This window comes from Sciurus vulgaris (genome assembly GCF_902686455.1).
Source record: "Sciurus vulgaris genome assembly, chromosome: 2".
NCBI lineage: Eukaryota > Metazoa > Chordata > Mammalia > Rodentia > Sciuridae > Sciurus > Sciurus vulgaris.
The window spans coordinates 133,716,024-133,737,858 of record NC_136462.1 but is presented as its reverse complement, the minus strand read 5'-3'; the positions used below and the strand labels follow the sequence as shown (position 1 = coordinate 133,737,858).

The 21,835-nt window shown below is 33.6% G+C and overlaps 1 protein-coding gene across 11 annotated transcripts in view; it reads left to right on the top strand.

The window, feature by feature from the left end:
* Positions 1-21,835, top strand: part of TJP1 (tight junction protein 1) — a 221,586-nt gene that overhangs the window by 138,221 nt on the left and 61,530 nt on the right. For all 11 annotated transcript variants that reach the window (XM_079121784.1, XM_079121783.1, XM_079121792.1 and 8 more), the window contains one exon: positions 17,276-17,332. In XM_079121784.1, coding sequence (XP_078977910.1) covers positions 17,276-17,332 — 57 coding nt within the window. The remainder of the gene's footprint in view (positions 1-17,275; positions 17,333-21,835) is intronic.

The following is a 21,835-nucleotide window of genomic DNA, read 5'->3' as shown; positions in this document are numbered from 1 at the left end:
AGGTAGTGATAAGAGGTTGAGACAGCATAGCACGACCTGTGAGTAGTAGGTAGGAATTCTTAATGCTGTATTATTTAAGGTACCTTTGGCAAAACTAAGTGCTTAGCATTCTTTAATAATTTGAGCTAACCTCCAAAAATAACGCAAAATACCCCTACACATGAGCAGTCAGATTGATTCCTAAACTAAATTAGTAAAGATCGGTGGATTTAGCACAAAAAGTAAGTTTTTCTATCAATTTCCCCATGTGCTTTGAAGTATTGTTATTTTCTCATTTCCTTGATAGTAGCTTGTGTTACATTAAAAAGCTCAAATTTCCCAGAACCAATTAGAATCCTCCTTTCCTTTTGTACATTTTAACCTTCTTCATCACAAAGTAACATTTGCTCATCAAACAAAAGGAATAGTGAAAACTAAAAATTTCCCCTTTAAAAAAAAAAAACCTCATTACTTCAAATATTATAGAGGTACTTAAACGGGAGGTGGGTTTTTTTTTTTTTTTTTTTTTTGTCTTTATTTTTTGTTTGAATTGTTTTATTCATAAGATCCCGGAGAAGATATATTATGCCCTTGAAAGTTCTGAGCTCTTTAACAGGACTTTTTCTGACCGGCAGAAATTAACAGTTACGTTTAGTATTGAGTAGATTTCTTTTTAGGAAATGTAGTAATTTTTTAAGAAAAATTTAATTCGTATTTTTTGGACCTTTCATTGATGAAGTACAGTCTAAAGGTAAAACTTGATCCAAAGATTTATAGATTAAAAAGCAAAATTTTACTTTGTTTTTAAAATAAGGTCACATTATTTACCTTTTCTGGGGCTTCCTTTCCTAGAAGGAAAGGCTTTGTTTCCATATTACACAGAATATCACTTTGTTCTCAAATTGTGATATCTGGTACTTGATACTCAAGATAACACACTTTTAAAGGGTTATGTCAAGTATGGAGAGAAATCTTTTCAATAGATGGCCATAGTAAGATGATTTAGGAGTAGTACTTTTGTTCCTAAATTATGATATTAAGGTTTTATGTAATATTGAAAATTTTCTTTAAATATTACGTTGTAGGGACATTTGCATGCTTAAATATTTATAAAATGGAAGTTGGATATGTATTTCTTTAAATACTGCATTATGGGACCATCTTGAAATCTTGCATAGAACAGTTCTTTCCCTAAATCCCATTTACTTTTTTAAAGTGATCCAAATGCTTAGGAACCAAGCTCTGTGCTCAATATTTTACATAGGTTCTTATAGTTTCTTCCGCTCCTGAGTTTAAAACAAAACCAAACAAACAAACAAAAAAAACCACAGACATTAATTTTGCACTGTCTTTGCTTTTAGCCCTGTAGTTGTGGAACTCTTGTCTACTTTTAAGTTCTAGTAATGGTTGAAGTTTTTAATCCTGTGAATATGCTCCACCTTAGGTCACCATTGCCTTATTGATAGGCATTTAACTTGTTTCCACTATTTTGCTGTTGCAGTAAATACATTTTATGTGCTTATATTTATACTTTTATATCTGTACACTTATTCCTATATGGCAAATTCTTTAAAATTAAACTGCTGGGTCAAAGAGTATGTGCATTTGAAATACACCACTAATTTTTTTTCCAAAAAGACTACCTAGGAACAAATATAACAAATTTTTGTGAGTTGTCTAAATCTTAATGATGGACAGAAAATCTGAGTCAGTGGGATAAAACAATTTTTAATTTCTAGATGAAAAGAATCAATATTGTAGAATTTACTATTTTTCCCCCAGTTGATGTATAGGTGTAATACAGTTCCAAATAGAATTCCAGAGGTTATTGTATAAAACTGGACATATTGATAAGGAAGTTTACCTGATAAGTAAAATGATCGATAGAAAATTTTGGGAAAAGGAGGCCCTTTCAGAAACTGTAATTTGATGTAAATTCAAAGTCAAGTAGTATATATCAATTCAAAAACAGACTGGAACCAGGGTGTATGTTTTTATGGGCTTTTAATGATTGTATTGAGTGGCATTTGTGAGATACTGTCCTATGTGCTTAATTACATTCTGAGGAACCCTCTGAAGTAGGCACTGGGTTAAGAAATTGAAACAAAGTAACTTGCCTAAGTTCAGTTAGCCTTGTAAGAGGGAAAACTACAGTTATGAGGTAAATTTAGCAGTGTAGGTTATTGAGGAAAGAATGGGTCATTCAGTAGATTGTGCTAAAACTGTTGGTTATCTACTTTTTAAAATGTTGGGGTTTTTGCCTTAAAGGTCCACCCTTTCTCCTCAACCCAAATGAAGCCTAAGTGTTTGGGGGTAAAAAAAAAAAAAAAAAAAAAAAAACCATACAAAATAAATCAAACTACTGGGAGAAAATACAGGGTATTATTATTATTTTTTTTTAATATACCCAGATTGGAAAGGGCTTTCCTGCGTGACATTAAGTACTAAAGGAAAAAAAGCTTTCACATGTGTAATATACATCTGAATTTGCGATCAGAATTTTATTCAGTGGTGCACCTGATACAAAATTTTTTGAAAGTTGAAAATAGAAATTTGAGGGTGGTTCTCTGCTTTGCCAAAGAATTGTTTAATTATGTAAGAAAATGGTATGAATAATTATTAGGAACATTTTCATTGGTTGAATCACAGAAAGTGGTTGAAGGAAGTTGGAGTGGCTTCTGGATTTTCAAGCTGTTTCACTTTGGAGGGAGCAATAAAATTTAAGATTGTTATTATATATGCTTATTATTTTGTTGTATACTTCAGTGTTTTTATGTCTCAGGGAGTTTTTTTTTCCCCTGGTGGCTGTGTCTGAAATGATAATGTAGGTCAGTATGGAAATGATTTACACCAGTTTTTACCATTACACTATCAATTTATAGTATTTTCAAGAATCAATTTATTATGTCAAATTAAAGTACATTGAGCTTTTTTCAGTAGTTGAACATTTTTATAAGTTAAGAATTGCAGAAAATAGCTAAGCTAATGACCAAAACTAATTCCAGTGGCTGGGGAGGCTGAGAAAAGAGGATCATGAGTTCAAAGCCAGCCTCGGCAATGGTGAGGCTCTAAGCAACTCAATGAGATCCTGTCCCTAAATAAAAATACAAAATAGGGCTGGGGATGTGGCATGTGGCTCCGTGGTCAAGTGCCTGAGTTCAATCCCCAGTACCAAAAAAGAAAGAAAGAAAGAAAGAAAGAGTTTCTTAACAATAATAATATAGATTTCCTTTTGATACTTAAGTCATCAGTGCACATTTGCTTAATACTACTTTAATTATAAAAATAAGACTGGTTTGTGAACATTTACTTAATTGTGTCTGCCAACTTTTAATGATCTTCACTGTAGTAACACTTGGCTGAGTCTGCTCAGTTTATACAATTTTTTGTACTACTTTTGTAGTATTTTAGACAAAGCTTTTATTATTAGCTTGGCAATTTAGGTTCTTGTGTAATTGACTGATAACTACATTTTTTTAACTCTTAAATTTGTTTTTAGGATATTTTTGTAGGACTTACTTTTCTAGTCATACCATGAGCGCCTTTTCTCCCAACTGATGTTTTCTTGGTAGGAACTTGCAGACCGAACTTCTACTTCAGATTTAAAGAAGACTTATGCTGCTGTTGATTGCTGTCAGTGAGAGTTCAGCCATCCACATCAACAGATAATGAGTTGAAACCAATCTGTGGTTCTGAGGGCTGTAATGCAGTATATGTAGGACCGCTTTTGGTTTGGTTTGGGGGGGGATAGTAGTTTCAGTGTCTCTCTCTCTCTCTTTCCCTCTCTCTTTCCCTCTCTCTCTCTCTCCCTCTCTCTCTCTCTCTCTTTCTCCCTCTCTCTCCCTCCCTCTCTCCCCCTCCCTCTCTCTCCCTCCCTCTCCCTCCCTCTCCCTCCCTCTCTCTCCCTCTCCCTCCCTCTCTCTCTCTCTCTCTCTCTCTCTCTCTCTCTCTCCCTCTCTCCCTCTCTCCAATCCTGGAAACAATGTTCTGGCTTTGACTTTTTACTTGCTCTGTAATCTTTTTTTTCCTATTTAAAGACCAAACATAAACTTAGTACAGGTCTAAGAATAAAACTGAGCAGAAATAAGGTAGATCACAATGCTGAAAAGGAAAAATATCTTTTAAAATAATTGTTTTTGTGAAAAATTTGGAAATGTAATCCCATTTCTTGACATAACTGTGATGTGATAAAAGTTTGATCTACTGAAAGACCAGAAATCTAGCTGTAAATTATTACATGTAGTGTCACCCATCTCTGACTGCTCAGTCACAGGGCTTCCCAGGCCCACACAGCACATTCGCACAGTCAGCATTGAGTCCTGACTGAGCAGTGTAGTAGCTAAAGACAAGCCAGTGGAATGAACAAAATTATTTTTTTATTAGCTATACCTAGACTGATATTCCTGAAGTACTTGACTAGAACTTGGTTTGCATCTCTGAGATGCAAAGCAAGTTCCAAAGATAATCTTGAAAATCTTTATTTAATATTTAATTTTAACATTTAATATTGTAGAAATTAACACTAGTTTTAAAATTAATCTAATTTGACCTGTTTCAAAACAATATTTCCAGTGTAAAGAGGCAATAAAAATAGGCCTTTTGCTATCTCTGACTTAGAGTTCTTCTTAATTTATTTATTATGGAGAAGAGTGGCTTCAGGTTGCTCCTTTATGGGTTAGCCAGGTGCTTTATTTCCATTCCTTCTTAAACAGATAAATTCTTAATAATGAGAAGTATGTGGGGAGGACATCAATAGGGAGTTTCATTTCACATCCTAAAAATGGATGAAAACAATGGATTGAATGATTACACCACAGAGCACTGATTTAGATCTGATGAAAAGAAAGATTTGTGTTGTAGGTACATTTCAGTTACTAGAACAAACTATTTTGCACTAATAAGAGTCCTGAGAGGAGGGTTGATTGGTAAATGAACTCAAACATCCTAGTTTATCATGTTCAGAATGGCGAAAAAGGGACCTGATATTACTTTCTATGGGTATTAATTAGGGGCATAAGATTAGCATATATCCGATTGAAGTAAAATTTCTTTTTTGCTCAGCTAAAATATTTTTGGGTTTTATTTTTTTAAATAATGCAAATTCCCAAAAATATAAAAGTTCATTTTCCATCTTGGGAATTTTTACTCTTTTGAAATTATCACTGGTATTTTGAGGGTTTGTAAATAGTTTCTGATAACTGAATATTACACGCAAAACTTAATGATTAATTCTTCTAATTCAGTATTTAACTCTAAAATTTAAGGTATCAGTAATGACTAGTTCTTTTTGTTAGCTCAACAAACATTAATTGAGCACATTTTGTTTTAGATCCCTGTCCTCTAGAAGCTTATAGTTTTCAGTTGCTCTGTTATAATGGTCAGTGTGAAATGTGTAAGTCATTGTTTAATATCCAAAGCATTTGCATTGTTTACTCTTAAAAAGTAAGTATGAGCAAATGCACACTCATCCTGTAATAGCATTCTGGTGTTTCCTTGATTGAGGGAGGTGGTAGAGAGATATTTAATACAGTTTCCACATTTTTCCTGTTTGAACTGAATCTGAAAACATACTCAGAAGTGTTTTTAGTAAGTGGTGTATTTCAGTTGGACAAAGAGATTGAAAATACATAAGTAACTGAAACTTAGAATTCTTTATCTTCCTTGAATATAATGACCTGGAACACGGGCACTATGCTGTCTGTTACTGTTTGTAGTTAGGGTCTAACAAGTTGTGATATATCTAACAATATTGATTTTTAAACTATTTTATGTTCAATAGATACTACATGCCCAATGTATACCAGGTACCTTTGTTGGTGATAGATATAGTACAGTGAACGCATCTCTGTTCTGATGGATGATAAGAATATTTTAATAATGAGGGTAGATAATAGCAAATTAAACACTGTAACACAATAATAAGTGTTAGAATTCCTAACATGCTACTTCTGTTTAACAGTCTTCCCTGCCCAAAGATTATATCTGTCTTGCCTTCTATGTTACGGTTTTGTTTTTTCTTTATAATTTTGCCACCTAATTATTCATTCTATCAACACTATAGTTTTGCCTCTTTCTAAACTTAACACAAACAGAATCTTCCTGTGTGGATTCTGATGTATGTGGATTTTTTTAATTTTTTTGTTTTGTATTATTGTTGGAGCACTGTTTGAACATGATCCATCCTAGGGGTAGAACTGGTTCGTTAGTTTTTTTGTTTTTTTTTTGGTACTGGGGATTGAACTCAGGAGCACTTAACCACTGAGCCACATCCCCAGTCCTTTTTTGTATTTTATTTAGAGACAGGGTCTCACTGAGTTGGTCAGAGCTTCATGTTGCTAAGGCCAACTTTGAACTCTCGATCCTCATGCCTCAGCTTCCCAAGTTGCTGGGATTACAGGCATGTGCTACTGTGCCCAGCAGTTCTTAGTTTTCATTGTATTCATTTATAAACTTTACAGTGATTTATTATATAAGGATTTACTATTGGCTTTGGCGAAAAAATAATTGATTTTAGACCTTCGTGGTTTTTTGGAGGCAAATATTGTATATATACATCAAAGGAAAAAGAATCAAGTGTCATAAGCAGTCATTGGAGTACTAACAATTGTGTGAAAGGTAGTAAACTGGTTTTGGTGTTTTTATGGTTTACCCTGACATCAAGTCTGTCTTACTTTTGGGGATGTTTTATGATTCTTAGAACCATCATTTTAAAGTGTTACTTATGTCCCTTGATTAGACCACTAAAAGCCACTTTTGAGAAATATGTGTTTTGGACAAAAGTAGAAAGAAGTCTTCCTTTCAAATTAAAATTGTAGGAAACTTTTCTTGGTAGTGTCACATAAAGGAATGTCAGAAGACTTCACCAACACTTTTTTTTTTTACACGTGATAAATATCGAACAGTAATTAAATGAAAGTATAGAAACCCATATTTTGATGCTATTTCACCTTAAAAGAAGATAGTAACCCTGGCAAGTAGTTATATTCAAGTTGTAAGTATCAGAAATCTGTGTCAATAATAGACAATGGCCCCTCGTGTTTAGTGCTGACTCTGAAAGATACTAAGTGTTTCATGTGAATGATCACATTTGATCTTCACAATTTTGTTAGGTACTACTATTAATCTGAGGGTATATTTACTTATTATAGCTAGTCAAACATCTTACATACCTCATAACTCATAGAAGCACACATACATATATATCTTCCTACACTCTAAATAAGCGTCAGATGAGTTTTGAATGGTGTTAGGTGAGTCTTAGATCAGATAAATGATACGAATCATTAAAGCTGAAAGAGAGTACTGTAGCATCACAGCACAGGCTGGACTGAAGGAAGCAGCTGTTGCTCAGCTCCAGCTGATTTTTGTCTTGGAGGAAGGCAGGCCAGATCTTCCAGTTTTTCGAAACGGGCTATAAATCTGAATTCTACATTGCCTTGACTTAAAAGCTTGCCAGCTGATTTAATATTTTATACCTATTTATTTTGAAATGTACCATATGTATAAAAGTACAAAGTACAAGGCAAATATACATTAATGTATTATTATATAGTGAATTCCCATGTAAACACCATTCACCTGTTAGTAGGCCAACTCCTGTATAATATATAGAGAGATTTAGTAATATAAGGACTGAAAAGATTATTGTTGAGTAACTCTCTAAGTTTCTGTCACTTCCTATGTGAGTTTAGAACCTAGAATCTGAGTCCTGCATCTACCACTTAATAGCTGTTTTCTCATCTGTTAAAAAAGTGTGTGAATATAAAAGTGCAAACAATACCCATCTCGGGATATTTGTGTACTTAGCACAGAACCCAGCACATAGTAAACTATTATGTTAGTTCAGTCCTTTTATAACATTTTAGATGATGCCCATTTTAATGTCAGAGAAAGTGCATATTGAAATTATGGTTTTGTGTGTATGCATACGTGTACATAAATATTTACTTTTGAAAAAAGATTAGCCTATAGATTAATAGTAGTTTTAGCCCGGCAAGATGTTTTATGATTTGAAGGAAGTCTGTGAGCTCATCAGATACTTAATGAAAAATTTATTGCAGTGACATTAAGAGATACAGTGTTTAGTCTGATGGATTAGGCAATAGGGATTAAAGACCATTTCAAATCCATTATACCTGACTTAGTTTGAATATCTACCTAGTAAGGTGAATGAATGATTAGCAAGTTCTGATTAGTTTTTGACATGCTGAACATGTCATGTCTTTCCACGTATTCCATCTGTACTTTTACCATTTATATCCTCTTCTCCCCAATAGTGCCCCCGCTTTGATATAATAGCCTCCTAAAGAGTATGGTATCCCCCTCTTTTCCTTATAAACCTTTTCTAAAATAATTTTCCAAAATCTAAGTTTGATTAGTTTCTCCTCCCCCCCTTCACTCATTCAGATTCCTCCTAAAATTCCTATTCTTAACTGCCTTTAGAAGTAAAAGATCAAAATTCATAATACAGCTGGGTGTGGTAGTGCATACCTGTAATCCCAGTGGCTCAAGAGTTTGAGGCAGGAGGATTGCTAGTTCAAAACCCACCTCAGCAAAAGCAAGGTGCTAAGCAACTCAGTTAGACACTGTCTCTAAATAAAATACAAAAAACGGCTGGAGATGTGACTCAGTGGTTAAGTGCCCCTGAGTTCAATCCCCAGTACCCACCCTCCTGCCCCAAATTCATAATATGGATCCACTCCTAGTATATTATTTGGCCTCTCTGCTTACCCCTGTAGCCCTCATCTTCCATCATTCTCCTTGTTCTGTACTTTCCTCATTTTTAGTTCCTAACAGGTACTGTATTTCCTACCAACTTCTCATGGCCCTTTGGAATTTTTCCCCCCCATAGTGCTTATTTAAACCTGTGATTATATATTTAGTCATGAGGTGTTTTGATTATCATCATCATCTGATTCTCCCACTAGACTATAAGCTCCATGTTCTCCAAGGTTTTCTTACCTGTCTGGTTATCTGCAATTTAACACAGTGTCTAGCACATAATAAACACAAACATTTGAATGAATGAGACACTCTCCTGCCCCAGGGCTTTTGATTGTCCTGTTTTCTCTACCTGGAAAGTTTCCCACTTTTGTCCCTTATTCACCTAGCACCTGTCCCTCAATTCTTTTCCCCAAGAATTTTGTCCTGAATCCAGAAACTAGGTCAGAACTCTGCTTTATGCTCCTTCGTCTATCTCTCCAAAACACTTAAAACAACTTATACTTAGTTGTCTGTTGGTTATTTGATTAAAATCTGATGTCCCTTCTAGATGAGAGTTGCTTTTTTCCTCCTCTTATTAACTTGCCAGTTGCATTAGAGCATCTCAGAATGAGCCTAGAAACTCCCAGAAGTCTTCTCCAATACTAGCTGCATTTTTCTTACTTTTCTGGAAGGGGAGGCAATTGTTGGAGTAGCCAGCCCAGGAAATTTTACTTTATTCTAGGCTGTGGTAGCTACATTCTTGGTTTGAGTGTTTATTAGATCAGTAATTTCTGGTCTTCTCAAGTTTATCTTTTTTTAAGTGGAAAATTTCAAACCCATATAAAAGTAAATGAGGAGTATATTGAATCCACTCTCACCCAGTATAGTTTTAGCTATACTTCCATTCATTGTGTCCTTCCCATGATTTTGAAGTAAATGTCAAACATTTTATCTTCTGTTAATGTTTATGTATCTTCAAAAGATAGGAGCACTTTTTAAAAATATATAGCTATATTACCATTGTCATACTTTTAAGATAAATTCTAAATTAACTAGTATTTTCTAATTGTTTTAAATATTAACTTTTCCTTTTAAGTGTGTGTGTGTGTTTAAATTAGGATCTAAATAAGGACCTCTTAATTATGATTGACATATCTTATATCTATGTCTTATTATACAAGGCCCCCCATGTTTCTCTCTTTCTCATCTCCCCCTCATTAGATTGTAGTTTTACTGGTTAAGAAACTGGATTGTCTGTCCTACAGCAGTATTCTGTCTGGATTTTGATCTTTGCTTTTTTGTGGTGGTTACAATGGTACTCAGCCCTCGATACTTCCTACAAGTTGGTAATTGGAGGTGGAACAGTTCTCTCTAGTAAAGAATACTAGGTAAAATACCACCTATGTAATTTAAAATTTTCTAGTAGCCACACTGAAAATTTTTAAGGAAATTTTATTTTAATGTTTTATTTAATTCATTTATGCAAAATATCATTTTGGCATATAATTATATAAAACTTAAAAATGAAGTATTTCATATTATTTTTATAAACTCAGTAATTGAAATCTATCCTTTGTGCATTTTATGCATGTCAGCTCATCTCAGTTTAGAATAGCCACATTTTAAGTGCTCATTAGCCAGATGTGACTGACCTGCTATATTAGCACAGATCTAGAGCAGTGATCAGAATGGGATTTGATTTCTTCTTTCTTTTAATACTATGACTTCATAAGTGGTATTTAGTTCCAGGGGTTTTGTTGTTGTTGCTCTTTTAAGTGATATTAGCAGCTGCATCAGTGCCTAGATTTCTTAATTCACTAGGTATTGTAAAATGATGATGGTCAGATTTTATTACTCTTTCATTCATTAGCTGGGATAGCTCTAAAAAGAGGAACTTCACCATATCTACTGATTACCCAGTGGTACTCTTTGTATAGGAAAGGCGGAATGAATATTTAGCTTAATCCATTCCTTATATGTGCCATTTTTTTCAAAAGACTGTAATGAATTATGTCAGCACTTATCATTTTTTAACATCACTGTACAAATGGGTTGGTGGAAGTATATCCATGTACAGTCCTTATTGACAAGTTGTTTTATTTTGAACTTTATTATAACTGTTAAGGTGAATAAATTATGGTTGTATACAGATTTTTGCCCAGCACCTAGATCAAGAAGGAACATTATCAGTATCTCAGGAGTTTTTCTTAGTTTTTATGCCCTTCCAGTTGGTGCATATACAAGGATAAACCCTATCTTGACTTCTAACAGTATAGGTCACTTTTGCTTGCTTTATATTTTTTAAAAATCACATATGCTATTTTTCTTGGGTTATAAAATTCATTCTTCATTGTCAAATATCAAAAATTAAAATATGCATCTCTGAAGCTAATCTTTCTTTCAAAACTGTAAGTATATAAATATGCTTTAAAAAATTGGTATCTTTTGCATTGTTTTCCATATACCTCTATAACTTTTTTTTTTTTTTAATTGGAATATTAGATTGCCTTGTGGTTTGGTCATTCCTTTGTAATATAGTTGGTGTGTGTTTGTTACTGTTTTTATTCCTTCTTTGCCCACCCCCATAAACACCATTATCTTTGTTGGTTTTAATGGCTAATTTTCCTAATGTGTGAATGGCATGTTATGGAGTATAGTGGTTCTAAAAATCAGGACTAAATTAAAAAGGGTAAGCTTGCTATCCTTGCTATTCCATTCCCTTCTTCCTTTTTATCTGCAAAAAATTTGAGAGGCTTTTTCTCAGCCTCCAGCCACTATAAAATGCCATGCCTAGAAATAGTTTTAATTTTGATAACTGGAAAGCATTTTAGATCTTAAACTTTCAAAGGTATTTAACTGTCCCTAGTGGAAATTTCTCAATGTTTAATGTGCCCAAAATGGTAACTTGTTTAAGATGATATTATTTCTAGGTGAGCAGTGAATATAAGTATAGCACCTGTGAACTTAAATTTTTAACATACTTCCAGGCTTGATCAAAGAATTCCAGGTCTACTATGTCTTTCTTCCAGTGTTTCATATTTCCTACTGATATGTACCTTGTCATTTTTATCCTGAATTGTAAATCAAGGTTTGGATACAAAAAAATACTTGTAAATTGAGCTGATGTTAAATATAGTTGGTACTAGATGCCAAATTTACTTCATTTCTATTTAGACTTTTGTGCTATAGTTGTTGTACTTTTATTTTGATAACTATTTTAATTCTTATGTTTATTGTAGTTCTTAATCTTGTATTTGTGAAGTATGTTGAATCTCAAGGAATGTCTTTAGGACCTCTTCATTTTACTTTAGATGGACTTTATTCCTACCTTCTTGGCATGTCAGTTTGAGAATTTAAAAGCCAACCATCAGGTCAATACAAATACTACGTACCTTTCCTGTACTTTCAACACATATGCTACTTTCTTTGTACTTCATTCTCATAACATGGTCAGAGTTTGAAATTAAATACAAAAGTAAAATTTCATACAGGGTCAGGGGTCATCCTTGAATTTCCTGATAAGTTCCTAACTCCTCATCTCAGTAAGTAACCTCGCTTTTTATTTTGGATAGGGGAAAAAAGCCAACAACAACAACAAAACCAACAAAAACACTTGGAATCACAAAAGAAATCAGAAACAATTCAGTGTAGCAGTTTAGCTTATAGAAGGAACCTAGAGAGTGTACCCCAAGTGTCACTTTTCCTTACTAGTTGATTTTTCTAATGGGGGAATGCAAGTCATCAGGAAATTGTTTAGCATGCTGAATAATCTGTTTTAGGTATATATTTAGTGATGTTTAAGGGTCAAACTTTTAAAAATTTCATGGAAATCTTGTTCTTTTATGATAGCCTGAATATATAAAGTATTTTGTTCTCAAATTGAGAGATCTTCAGTTTTTATATCCTTTTTTGGTGTATTCTTTGGATAATAAATGATATTTTATATTAGCTCCATTGATTTTCATGTACCTTCACTGATGGCTTCTTCTGAAGTTCCTTTGGTTCTTCCTTTTTTTTACCCCCAAAATATTGTAGTCCACAGGGTCATCTTAGTCCTTTGGTAGTTGGATCTTTTCTTTTGGTTTCCAGGATACACTACCTTGTTGATTACTCTTAGATCCTTTCTACTCCACATCTCATCTTGATTCTTCAAACCTGTATATCCAACTGGCTACTTTTTAAGTCTGCCCTGATGGTTCCATAGGCACCTTAAATTAAGCATTTCTAAAAAAAAAAAAAAAAAAAAAAAAAAAAAAAAAAAAAGATTAAGCAGGTCTAAAACTGCATTTTAAGCCTTCCTGCCTTTCCACTCAGCTGCCTAACTCAGAAACCAGGCATCTTTAACTCCTCCCATCTTTTCATTTTAACTTTCCTTGTGGTCTTCTTCAAATCTATATTCCGCATTACAGTCTTTTTTTTTTTTTATTTTTTTAGCTGTTGATAGACCTTTATTTTATTCATTTATTTTTATGTGGTGCTGAGAATGGAATCCAGTGCCTCACACATGCTAGGCAAGTGTTCTACCACTGAGCCACAACCCCAGTACCCACATTATAGTCTTTACAATGAATTTTGACTGTATCGTTTGATATCTAAAATTTATTAGTATCTCCCTACTGAGTTTTAAATCCTTGGCATTACATCACAAGGCTTATGATGTAGTACTTTTTGTAATTTCTCTTTTTACTTCCTCCCTATTCCACAAATTGTACAACTCAGTCATACCAAAGCAACTGTCTTGTGAGTTCTTGTGCCATCTTGTCTTTTCTCATTTTGATTTGTAATCAGTCCTAAAGAATGGTGAAACTGCCTAGAATTGGGACCTGGAGTCTTGGCAGGAAGCCCTTCAGAGTTGGTGATCTGAGTGGTATCTTTGCCAGCTGGAGCTTAGAACAAAGAAACCAAACAAACTCTTGGCAGATTCTGAAATGCAGCTTTTTGCTTCTTCAGAAATTGTGATTCTAGTTAGTTGATGCTGACTTTGTAGAAATGTACACAGAACTAATCCAGCAACCACAGATTACAATCACTTCTGATGCCTGCATGTTTCACTGATCATTTAATTTCTTAGCCGCTCTTTGGCATTATAGTCTAATAGAAATTTGGAACTGGAAAGACCTTTTTACTTGAGATAATCTTAACCAGTTTCCCAATTTTATAGGTGAGGAAAAAAGTAAGGTCACATTTCTAGTTTATGACAGATTTGGGCTTTCGTCTTACTGTTTCTGGGCTAGTTCATTTTCTGTTTAATAGCACCTTTCATAGTTACTAGGGAATAATAGTACTAGAGTCATGTTTACAGGGAATAATCCACTTTTCCCTTGGTCTTCCACAAGCTGAAGTGTTTTGGAAATGAGACTAGGGATTTACCAAAGATCTTTGCAAATTATACAACTATTCATTCTGTACTTTTTTTTTTTTTTAATATTTTTTAGTTGTAGATGGGCACAGTATCTTTACTTATTTTTATGTGGTGCTGAGGATCAAACACCAGTGCCCTGCAATTGTGAGGCAAGCACTCTACCACTGAGCCACAACCACAACCCTCATTCTGTATTTTTTTAATAAGACAAATGATAAGCAAGTTTAAAGCAAGAATATTGTTTTGAAAATAATTCATTTGCCTAATAGATGACTATTATAAAACAGAGCAAAAGTGCTCACAGTGAAAATGTAAGACTCCACCTACTGATTTCTGTTTCTGTACTTGTATCTCTGATGTTCTTCCTAAAGAGCCCCCTTTTCTAAAACATCAAAATTCTGCCATTAATGATAATTATTTTATGTATGTAGTGCTCATGAAAATAGTCCTTAGTAAATTTAACTGGTACAAAATATGTTTTTAATCTATTTTAGCTTCAATTTCTGAATGACTTACTGAAAAAAGTTACTTTGTTTTTAACCCCAGCATTTTATTATGATCATTTTCAAATGTAACAGGGTTGAAGAAATTTTATACTGGATTCCTAAATTCTGACCATTGAGATTCTACCACTGTCATTTTACTATATCGGTATCATTCTCTGCCTGTGTATTATCCATCTAATCATCCTTCAATTCATTCAGAACTCCTCAAGGATTGCCCTATTGTAAAAACAACCAAAGACAGAATTTTCTGCTTTTGCTATTGATACAAATGAAAGAATAGAGGATGGAGAGAGAAGCCATGGTCTGTGGTTTAAACTAGGGATACTTACTCTGTTTTTTGTTGTTGTTTTTTGTGATGTCAGGGATTGAATCCAGGGCCTTGTGCTTGCAAGGCAAGCACTCTACCAACTGAGCTATATCCCCAGCCCACTTACAAAGTAAATATTTGAAATTTCAAGTAGGAGTGGAGTTGGTAAATGTAGTTGAAAATATATTGCCATTTTGTTCTGATTGAGAATAGAGTAAGGAAATCAAAAAGAGAGCATACTTGATGAAAAAGTGTCAACCACAGTCCCTTCACTTGAAGATGATCATTGTTTATTTAGTGTGTCCCTTTCAACTGCCCCCCCATGTTTAAACAAAATTAAAATATACAGACTGTTTCATAACCTGCTTTCCTGCCCATAACGTTGAATGAACTATTTGTTCATTTAAACCATAAGGAGGATGATAAACTGTTTCATATTGAAGAGTATGTTATCAATAAAATAAGTGCCTATTATCAGATCACTTACAGTTTGGACTGATAGGACATGGATTTAAAAAGCAGTGAAGCAATGCTACTGGTTAATGAAGTGGATCAAGAAAAGACCAGCTTACAGCTCTGCAAGCAATTTTCATTCTTAATGTCAGCTGAGATTAGACAGACTGGCAGTTATTACAGATATTTTTTATCACTTATATTTTGGTATAATTGTTAATGCTTAGCTGATTTACTTACAACATTATTGCTTCACATTGATGGAGGAGGGTTTTGTGTGTGTGTGTGTGTGTGTGTGTGTGTGTGTGTGTGTAATACCATCATTGCTTTACAATGATGGTTGCTTTACAATGATGGAACAGTTTTTTTTTTTAATGCATTGAATGCTGGTCAGTTTTTGTTAAAAAAACAAAACAGCTTTGTTTCCAGTAGAGGTCTCATTAAAGGGAGGGTTTACTGCACTTGATTGGAAGATTGAAACAAAACACTTGTAAGGTTGGCAGTTCTTATCTATGGGAGTGAACAGAGAGATCCTTTCTCTCTCCCCTTTTATTCATCTGGCAGGGAAGTTAATCTAGTTGCTTTGAATTTAGGAAAAGCAGGCTTTCTTTATAAGGATTCGTTTTTCTAAAGTGACATTAATCTTTAATTAAACCTGCTGTGGGAAAGGAGAAATGGGCCCATTGTACCTTGATGGGCATAATCTCATGATGCTAATGACAACAGTATAACAGAAAACATCTCACTTGTGAAATAAGCATTTATAATAATAGGTGATGAGAGATATTCTGAGAATGTCATGCTCAGCATGCTCCCCTTTACCCTACCTTTCAGTAACTCTGAAAGATTTTATTAAATTTACTCAAATAAATACATTTTTAGAAATTCTAATTTCATAGAATTTTAACAGTAAGACTGAATTATCTTAAATCTCCAAGAGAAATTAACCCAATTCTAAAAAAATGTATTTTGACTTTTTTAGTGTTTATCCTTTAGATAACTATTTTCCTCAAGAGTTTCATGATATGAAATGAAAGTGAACTACCCTGTGATTTGAGTAGGACCTATATGAATCTTACAATGCCTTTATTTTATGATTATTCTTGGAATAGGGGATTATTGTTAATTTGTTTTTTCCTTTTTTGCTTCTCGTGTTTGTATATATGTGTGTGATGCATGTATTAGAAAAGCCATTTTTTCCATATGATTATTAGTGAAACTTAAGAAGGTAATTCTGTAGTAAAACAAACTAGGTGAAGCAGTAGTGTTTGTGATATAAAGCAAACATTGACCAAATCTGTCGGATGGTCTTATGTTTTACACACACACACAACATAAAACCATCTTTGTTTTAGACACGAGCCGATGATTCAATCTCCACGGTAAAACTTTTTCACATGTTTAAAAGGGGGTAAACATTTACTAATTCATGCTTTACCAATTCATGTACATTTACACACACACACCACACAAACACACACACACACACACACACACACACACACACACACACACACACACACACACACACACACATATATATAAACACACACATATAAGTTACTGAATTCAGAGGTTTAACTTTTCCTTCCTTGGCAGAACACAAGGTATGCTTTCAAATGTTTATGTACCTTTAGTTATTTCAAAATAGAAGCCTTCCAATTTTTGTTCAAATTAGTTTGAACACTGATTTCAAACTGGAACAGCTGGAATGAAACTAATATAGAGCAGCATCTGCCCAGATTTAAGTTAAAAACAAAGGAACTTCCTGTGTGTAGTTTCCTGTCTCTTAAAACAAAAGCAAACAAAAACCTTTAATAATTAAGTTCCTTTTCAGAGCATATTAATAAATAGTATGAATTTTGGTATTTTATTGTGCTGAATTATTTATTGGATGTTCCTGTTCACTTGATGGAAAACATTTTCTTAAAAGGTGAATGTTTTATTTTTCTTTTCCTTTATCAGAGCACAGCAATGGAGGAAACAGCTATATGGGAACAACACACAGTGACGCTTCACAGGGTAAGTTTCTGTTGCAGTAAATAATCTTGTGTTACAACTCAGGATACTGGCAGCTTTTGAAAACAATAGAGGAAAGCCAGATGTCAGGAAGCCAGAAGAAAGGGGAAAATTTTTCTATATTCTTTTGTTTAAAATTAGAGTTGTAATAAATTCTTTATTAAGGTCAAAAGTGAGTATGATTGCTGTTTCATATATCCTTTTGGTTGTTACTTGTAGAGTTGCTGATTTTATTCCTGACTTAAAGTACTTTATTTCTTAAAAAATGAATGCTCAAAGACTATACATTAGTGTAAATTATAAACTGCTTGCTTCAACCCGTTTGAGTTTATATACATGTTTTGTGAGTCTGAGGTTTAAAATTAAACCAGAACACATAACATAATCTTGAAAGATTCTTGTTCATTTGAAATATGTACCTTAGCTGTTGCTCAAACAATTACTAACATTTTAAAAGATTAGAAGTAAGCTTAAAGAACTCTGAAGTGGAATTGTCCTGGATTTGAATCCTAGTTCTGCCTTTCTTTTGTTTTAGAAATGAGCAAGTGATCCATCCTCTACTGTAAAGCCATGTTTTTCACATGTTTAAAAATGGAGTAATGGCACCAGTTCATGCTCAACTAATTCATAACATAAGTGCTTCCCCAAATTCCCCCTTTCCTACTTTGAGGAGAACTGACTTGACTGATTACCCTCCCTCTTAAGAGAAGGTATAAAAAGAGAATAGAGAATATTTAAATATAGAACGTATTTTCACACTTAAGTATTTCTACTAGCTGTATCTATTATTAGGAAGTTGGAAAGGGGGAGAATCATGTGCTTTGACCCTACCCCTGATTATCTCATGAACATTTGAATCTGAACATAACAGATAATGGGTAAATATTCAATAACAGTGATTTCAAGTAGGATATAGTTGACTTTTTGGTGCTTCAAAAAATGGTAAAGAAAATCATTCAGTGATACTAACATTAACTTTTAATTTATAAAACTAAAATAAAACAACCTGTTTGAAATCTGCTTGTATGTAGCATATTTAAATCAGATATATATGAATAAGTACAGAATAACTTCATTCCTTATGACTGTTTAATTGATCAATATGATGATTTAGTATAATTTTATATTTCATTTCTTTTTCTTACTACCTTTATTTTTATTTTGGTATAATTCATACAATAAAATTTATTTAGTCTACAGTTCTGAGTTTTGACAAACTCATAGTCATGTAATCAGCACCACATTTATAATACAGAACAGCTCCATCACCTTAAAACTTTCCCTTTAGCCCATTTGAGGTCATTTCTGTCCCTTGCCCCCAGCCCTTAAAAACCCTGTTTTCTGTTCCTATACTTTGGCCTTTTCCAAAGTATCTTTTTATGTATCCTTTTGGGGCTAACTGCTTAAGTTTAGACTAATGCATTTGTTTTAGTCAACTTTTGCATTGCTGAGACCAGACTATCTGACAAGAACAACTTAGATGAGGAAAACTTTATTTGGGTCTCACAGTTTCAGAAGTCTCAGTCCATAGATGACCAGCTCTGTTGTTCTGGGCGCAAGGTGAGGCAGCATGTCTTCGGGGAAGGGTGTGGCAGAGGGTCCTTTTATGGCAACAAGGAAGGGATGGGGAGGAACAGGGCCTCAGAAAGAACAACTTTTCCAGGGTATGCCCTCAGTGACCCATGTCCAGCCATGCCATACCCCCACCTGAAGTTACCACGCAAATCATTCATTCAAACTAGGATAGACTTACCTAGGTCACAATTCTCATAATCTCATCATTTCACCTCCAAAGTTTTATGCATTAATACAGGAGCTTTTGGAGGACACATCAAAACCATAATAGCATTTGAGATCTCATGATGTAATTTGTATTAGTAATTAGTTCCCACAATTAATAAGCTTAGGAAGTTACAAGGTTGTTATTTAAAAAAAAAAAAATCTGTGATTTTCATTGGATTGCACTCTATATGAGTCAATTGGGGAGAATTAACATCTTCACAAATAAGTCTTGCAAACTATCAATATGTTGTATCTCCCATTTGTCTGATGGCTTTCATCATTGTTTTGCAGTTTTGGACACATAGATCCTGCATATTTCTCATTGAGTTTATAGTTAAATATTTCTGATTTCTTGGTGCTGTTGTAGTTTTTTTTTTTTTTTTTTAACTTCAGTTTTTGATTATTTATTGATATGTAGAAATACAGTTGATTTTTTAATTGTGGGACCTTTTTTTTATAAACAGTCTTGTCTACCAGTGGACATAGAGACTAAAAGTAGTCTTTTCTCATAGACAGTCATGTTATCTATGAACTGAAGCAGTTTTATTTCTTTCCCAATCTGTATGCTGCTTATTTTTCATGTCCTAGTGCAATACTAGGACTTCAGTATGTTGTTGAATAGGAGTGGTGAGCAGACACTTCCTTTGTAATATTGGGTAAAATCACTGTATTTTATCATTAAGTATGATGTCTTTTGTATATGGCCTGTTATCAGACTGAAGAAGCATTTTTATTGTGTAATTCTCTTTGGGTTTTGTAATTTATTTGGTTAAGAAAGTTTCCTTTTAATTTACTGAGAGGGTTTTTGTTGTTGTTTTTGTTTTGAGTACTGGGGATTGAACTCAGGCTTGCTTAACCATGGAGCCAGATCCCCAACCCTTTTTATATTTTTATTTTGATACAGGGTCTCACTTAGTTGCTTAGGATCTCACTAAATTGCTGAGGCTAGTTTTGAACTTGTAATCCTCCTGCCTCAGCCTCCTGAGCCACTGGGATTATGGGTGTTCACCACCATGCCCAGTTTACTAAGAGTTTTTAAAATCACAAGTGAATATTGAATTTTTCAGCACTTTTTTTTTTTTTTTTTAAAACAAGTATTGGTCGACATTATCATGGTGTTTTAGTCAGCTTTTTGCCACTGTGACCAAAAGACCTGATAAGTACAGCTTAAAGGAGGAAAATCTTATTTTGGTTCAGGATTTCAGAGGTTTATAGTTCATGATCAGCCAGCTCCATAGCTTCGGACTCACAGTAAGGCAAAACAGCGTGGAGGAAGGGTGTGACAGAGGGAAGCAGTTTAGGATGTGATAGCCAGGAAGCAAAGCGAGAACTCTTGTTCATGGGGGACAAAATATAAACCCCAAATGCCCACCCCAGTAACCTACTTCCTCTAGCCACACCCTGCCTGCCTATAGTCACCACTTAATACAGTAGTCCTTTCAAATTATTAATTCATCAAGTGAATTAGTTCACTGATTAGGTCATAGTTCTCATAATCTAATCTTATTGCCCCTAAACATTACTGCATTGGCTCACACATAATATAGAGGTTTTTTTTTTTTTTTTTAATTTGTGCATTTGGTGAATTTTAATATTTTTGATTGTTGGACAGCCTTGTATTTCTAATATAAATTGTAATTGTGATGTAGTACCCATTTTATATGTTGCTGGATTGATTTGACAGTGTTTTGTGAAGCTAGCTTCTTGCGGTATTGAGAGACAAATTAGTCGACTTTTTTTCTTACGTTGATGATATCATGGGAAAGCTACTAACTCAGGAGGAGGAGCTCAGAAGTATTCCTTTCTCCTGTGGTTTTTGTTGAGTTTGTGTACAATTGATGTAGTTTCTTCCCCCCTTTAATGATTGGTTGGTACAATTCTGGTGTGGCCATCTGGTGCTGGACTCTTCTTTGTTGGGAAGGTTTTTAACTACAAATTTAATTTCTTTAATATTCTGTAGGATTGTCCGGTTTACAAATTTCCTCTCATTAGTTTCTTTGTAGGGGTTGTTTTTTATAGTTTTGCTAATTTGTATCTTGCAAAGACATTTATGGACATAAAATTTTTCATAACATTTCTGTATATTTAATGTTTGTTGTGTAATGATGTACCTTTTTTCCTTGATTTTTTGGATAATTTTATGTCTTATTTCTTGTTTAGTCTGGCCAACAGTTTGACAGTTTTATTGTTTTTTTTTGCAAAATACCAGTTTTTTTTAATTGATACTGTTTATTTTCTGTTTTCTATCTCATCGAATTCTGTTCTTGTTTTAGCATTTCTATCTGTATATATTATTTAAATTGCTCTTATGTATAGTTTATTTATGTAGAAGCTAGATAATTTCCATTATATAGTACTTTTATTTTTTCTAATACTTTTAGTTAATAAATAAAAGAATACAAGAGACTTAAATTAACTAAACATATTTTCTCCTTGTACTGTTTTGCTTGATTTTGTTAGGAATTCAGGTATGAAGAAATACTAAATGTATTTACTACAGGGAAGGATCCTGAATGTTGAGATATAGTCTGATTTTTCTGAATCTGTGTTCTTTTGGCAATAACCTGTAATACTTATGTCCTCTATTGTCAAATAAGGGCAAATCCATAATCATGTGAAAGGTGGAGATAACTTTGAAATGAATAAAAATCCTATGGACTAGAATGCTAATATTTTCTTCTGTTTACTGCATAGAATAATATATGATATGCCTTGTTCTTTCAT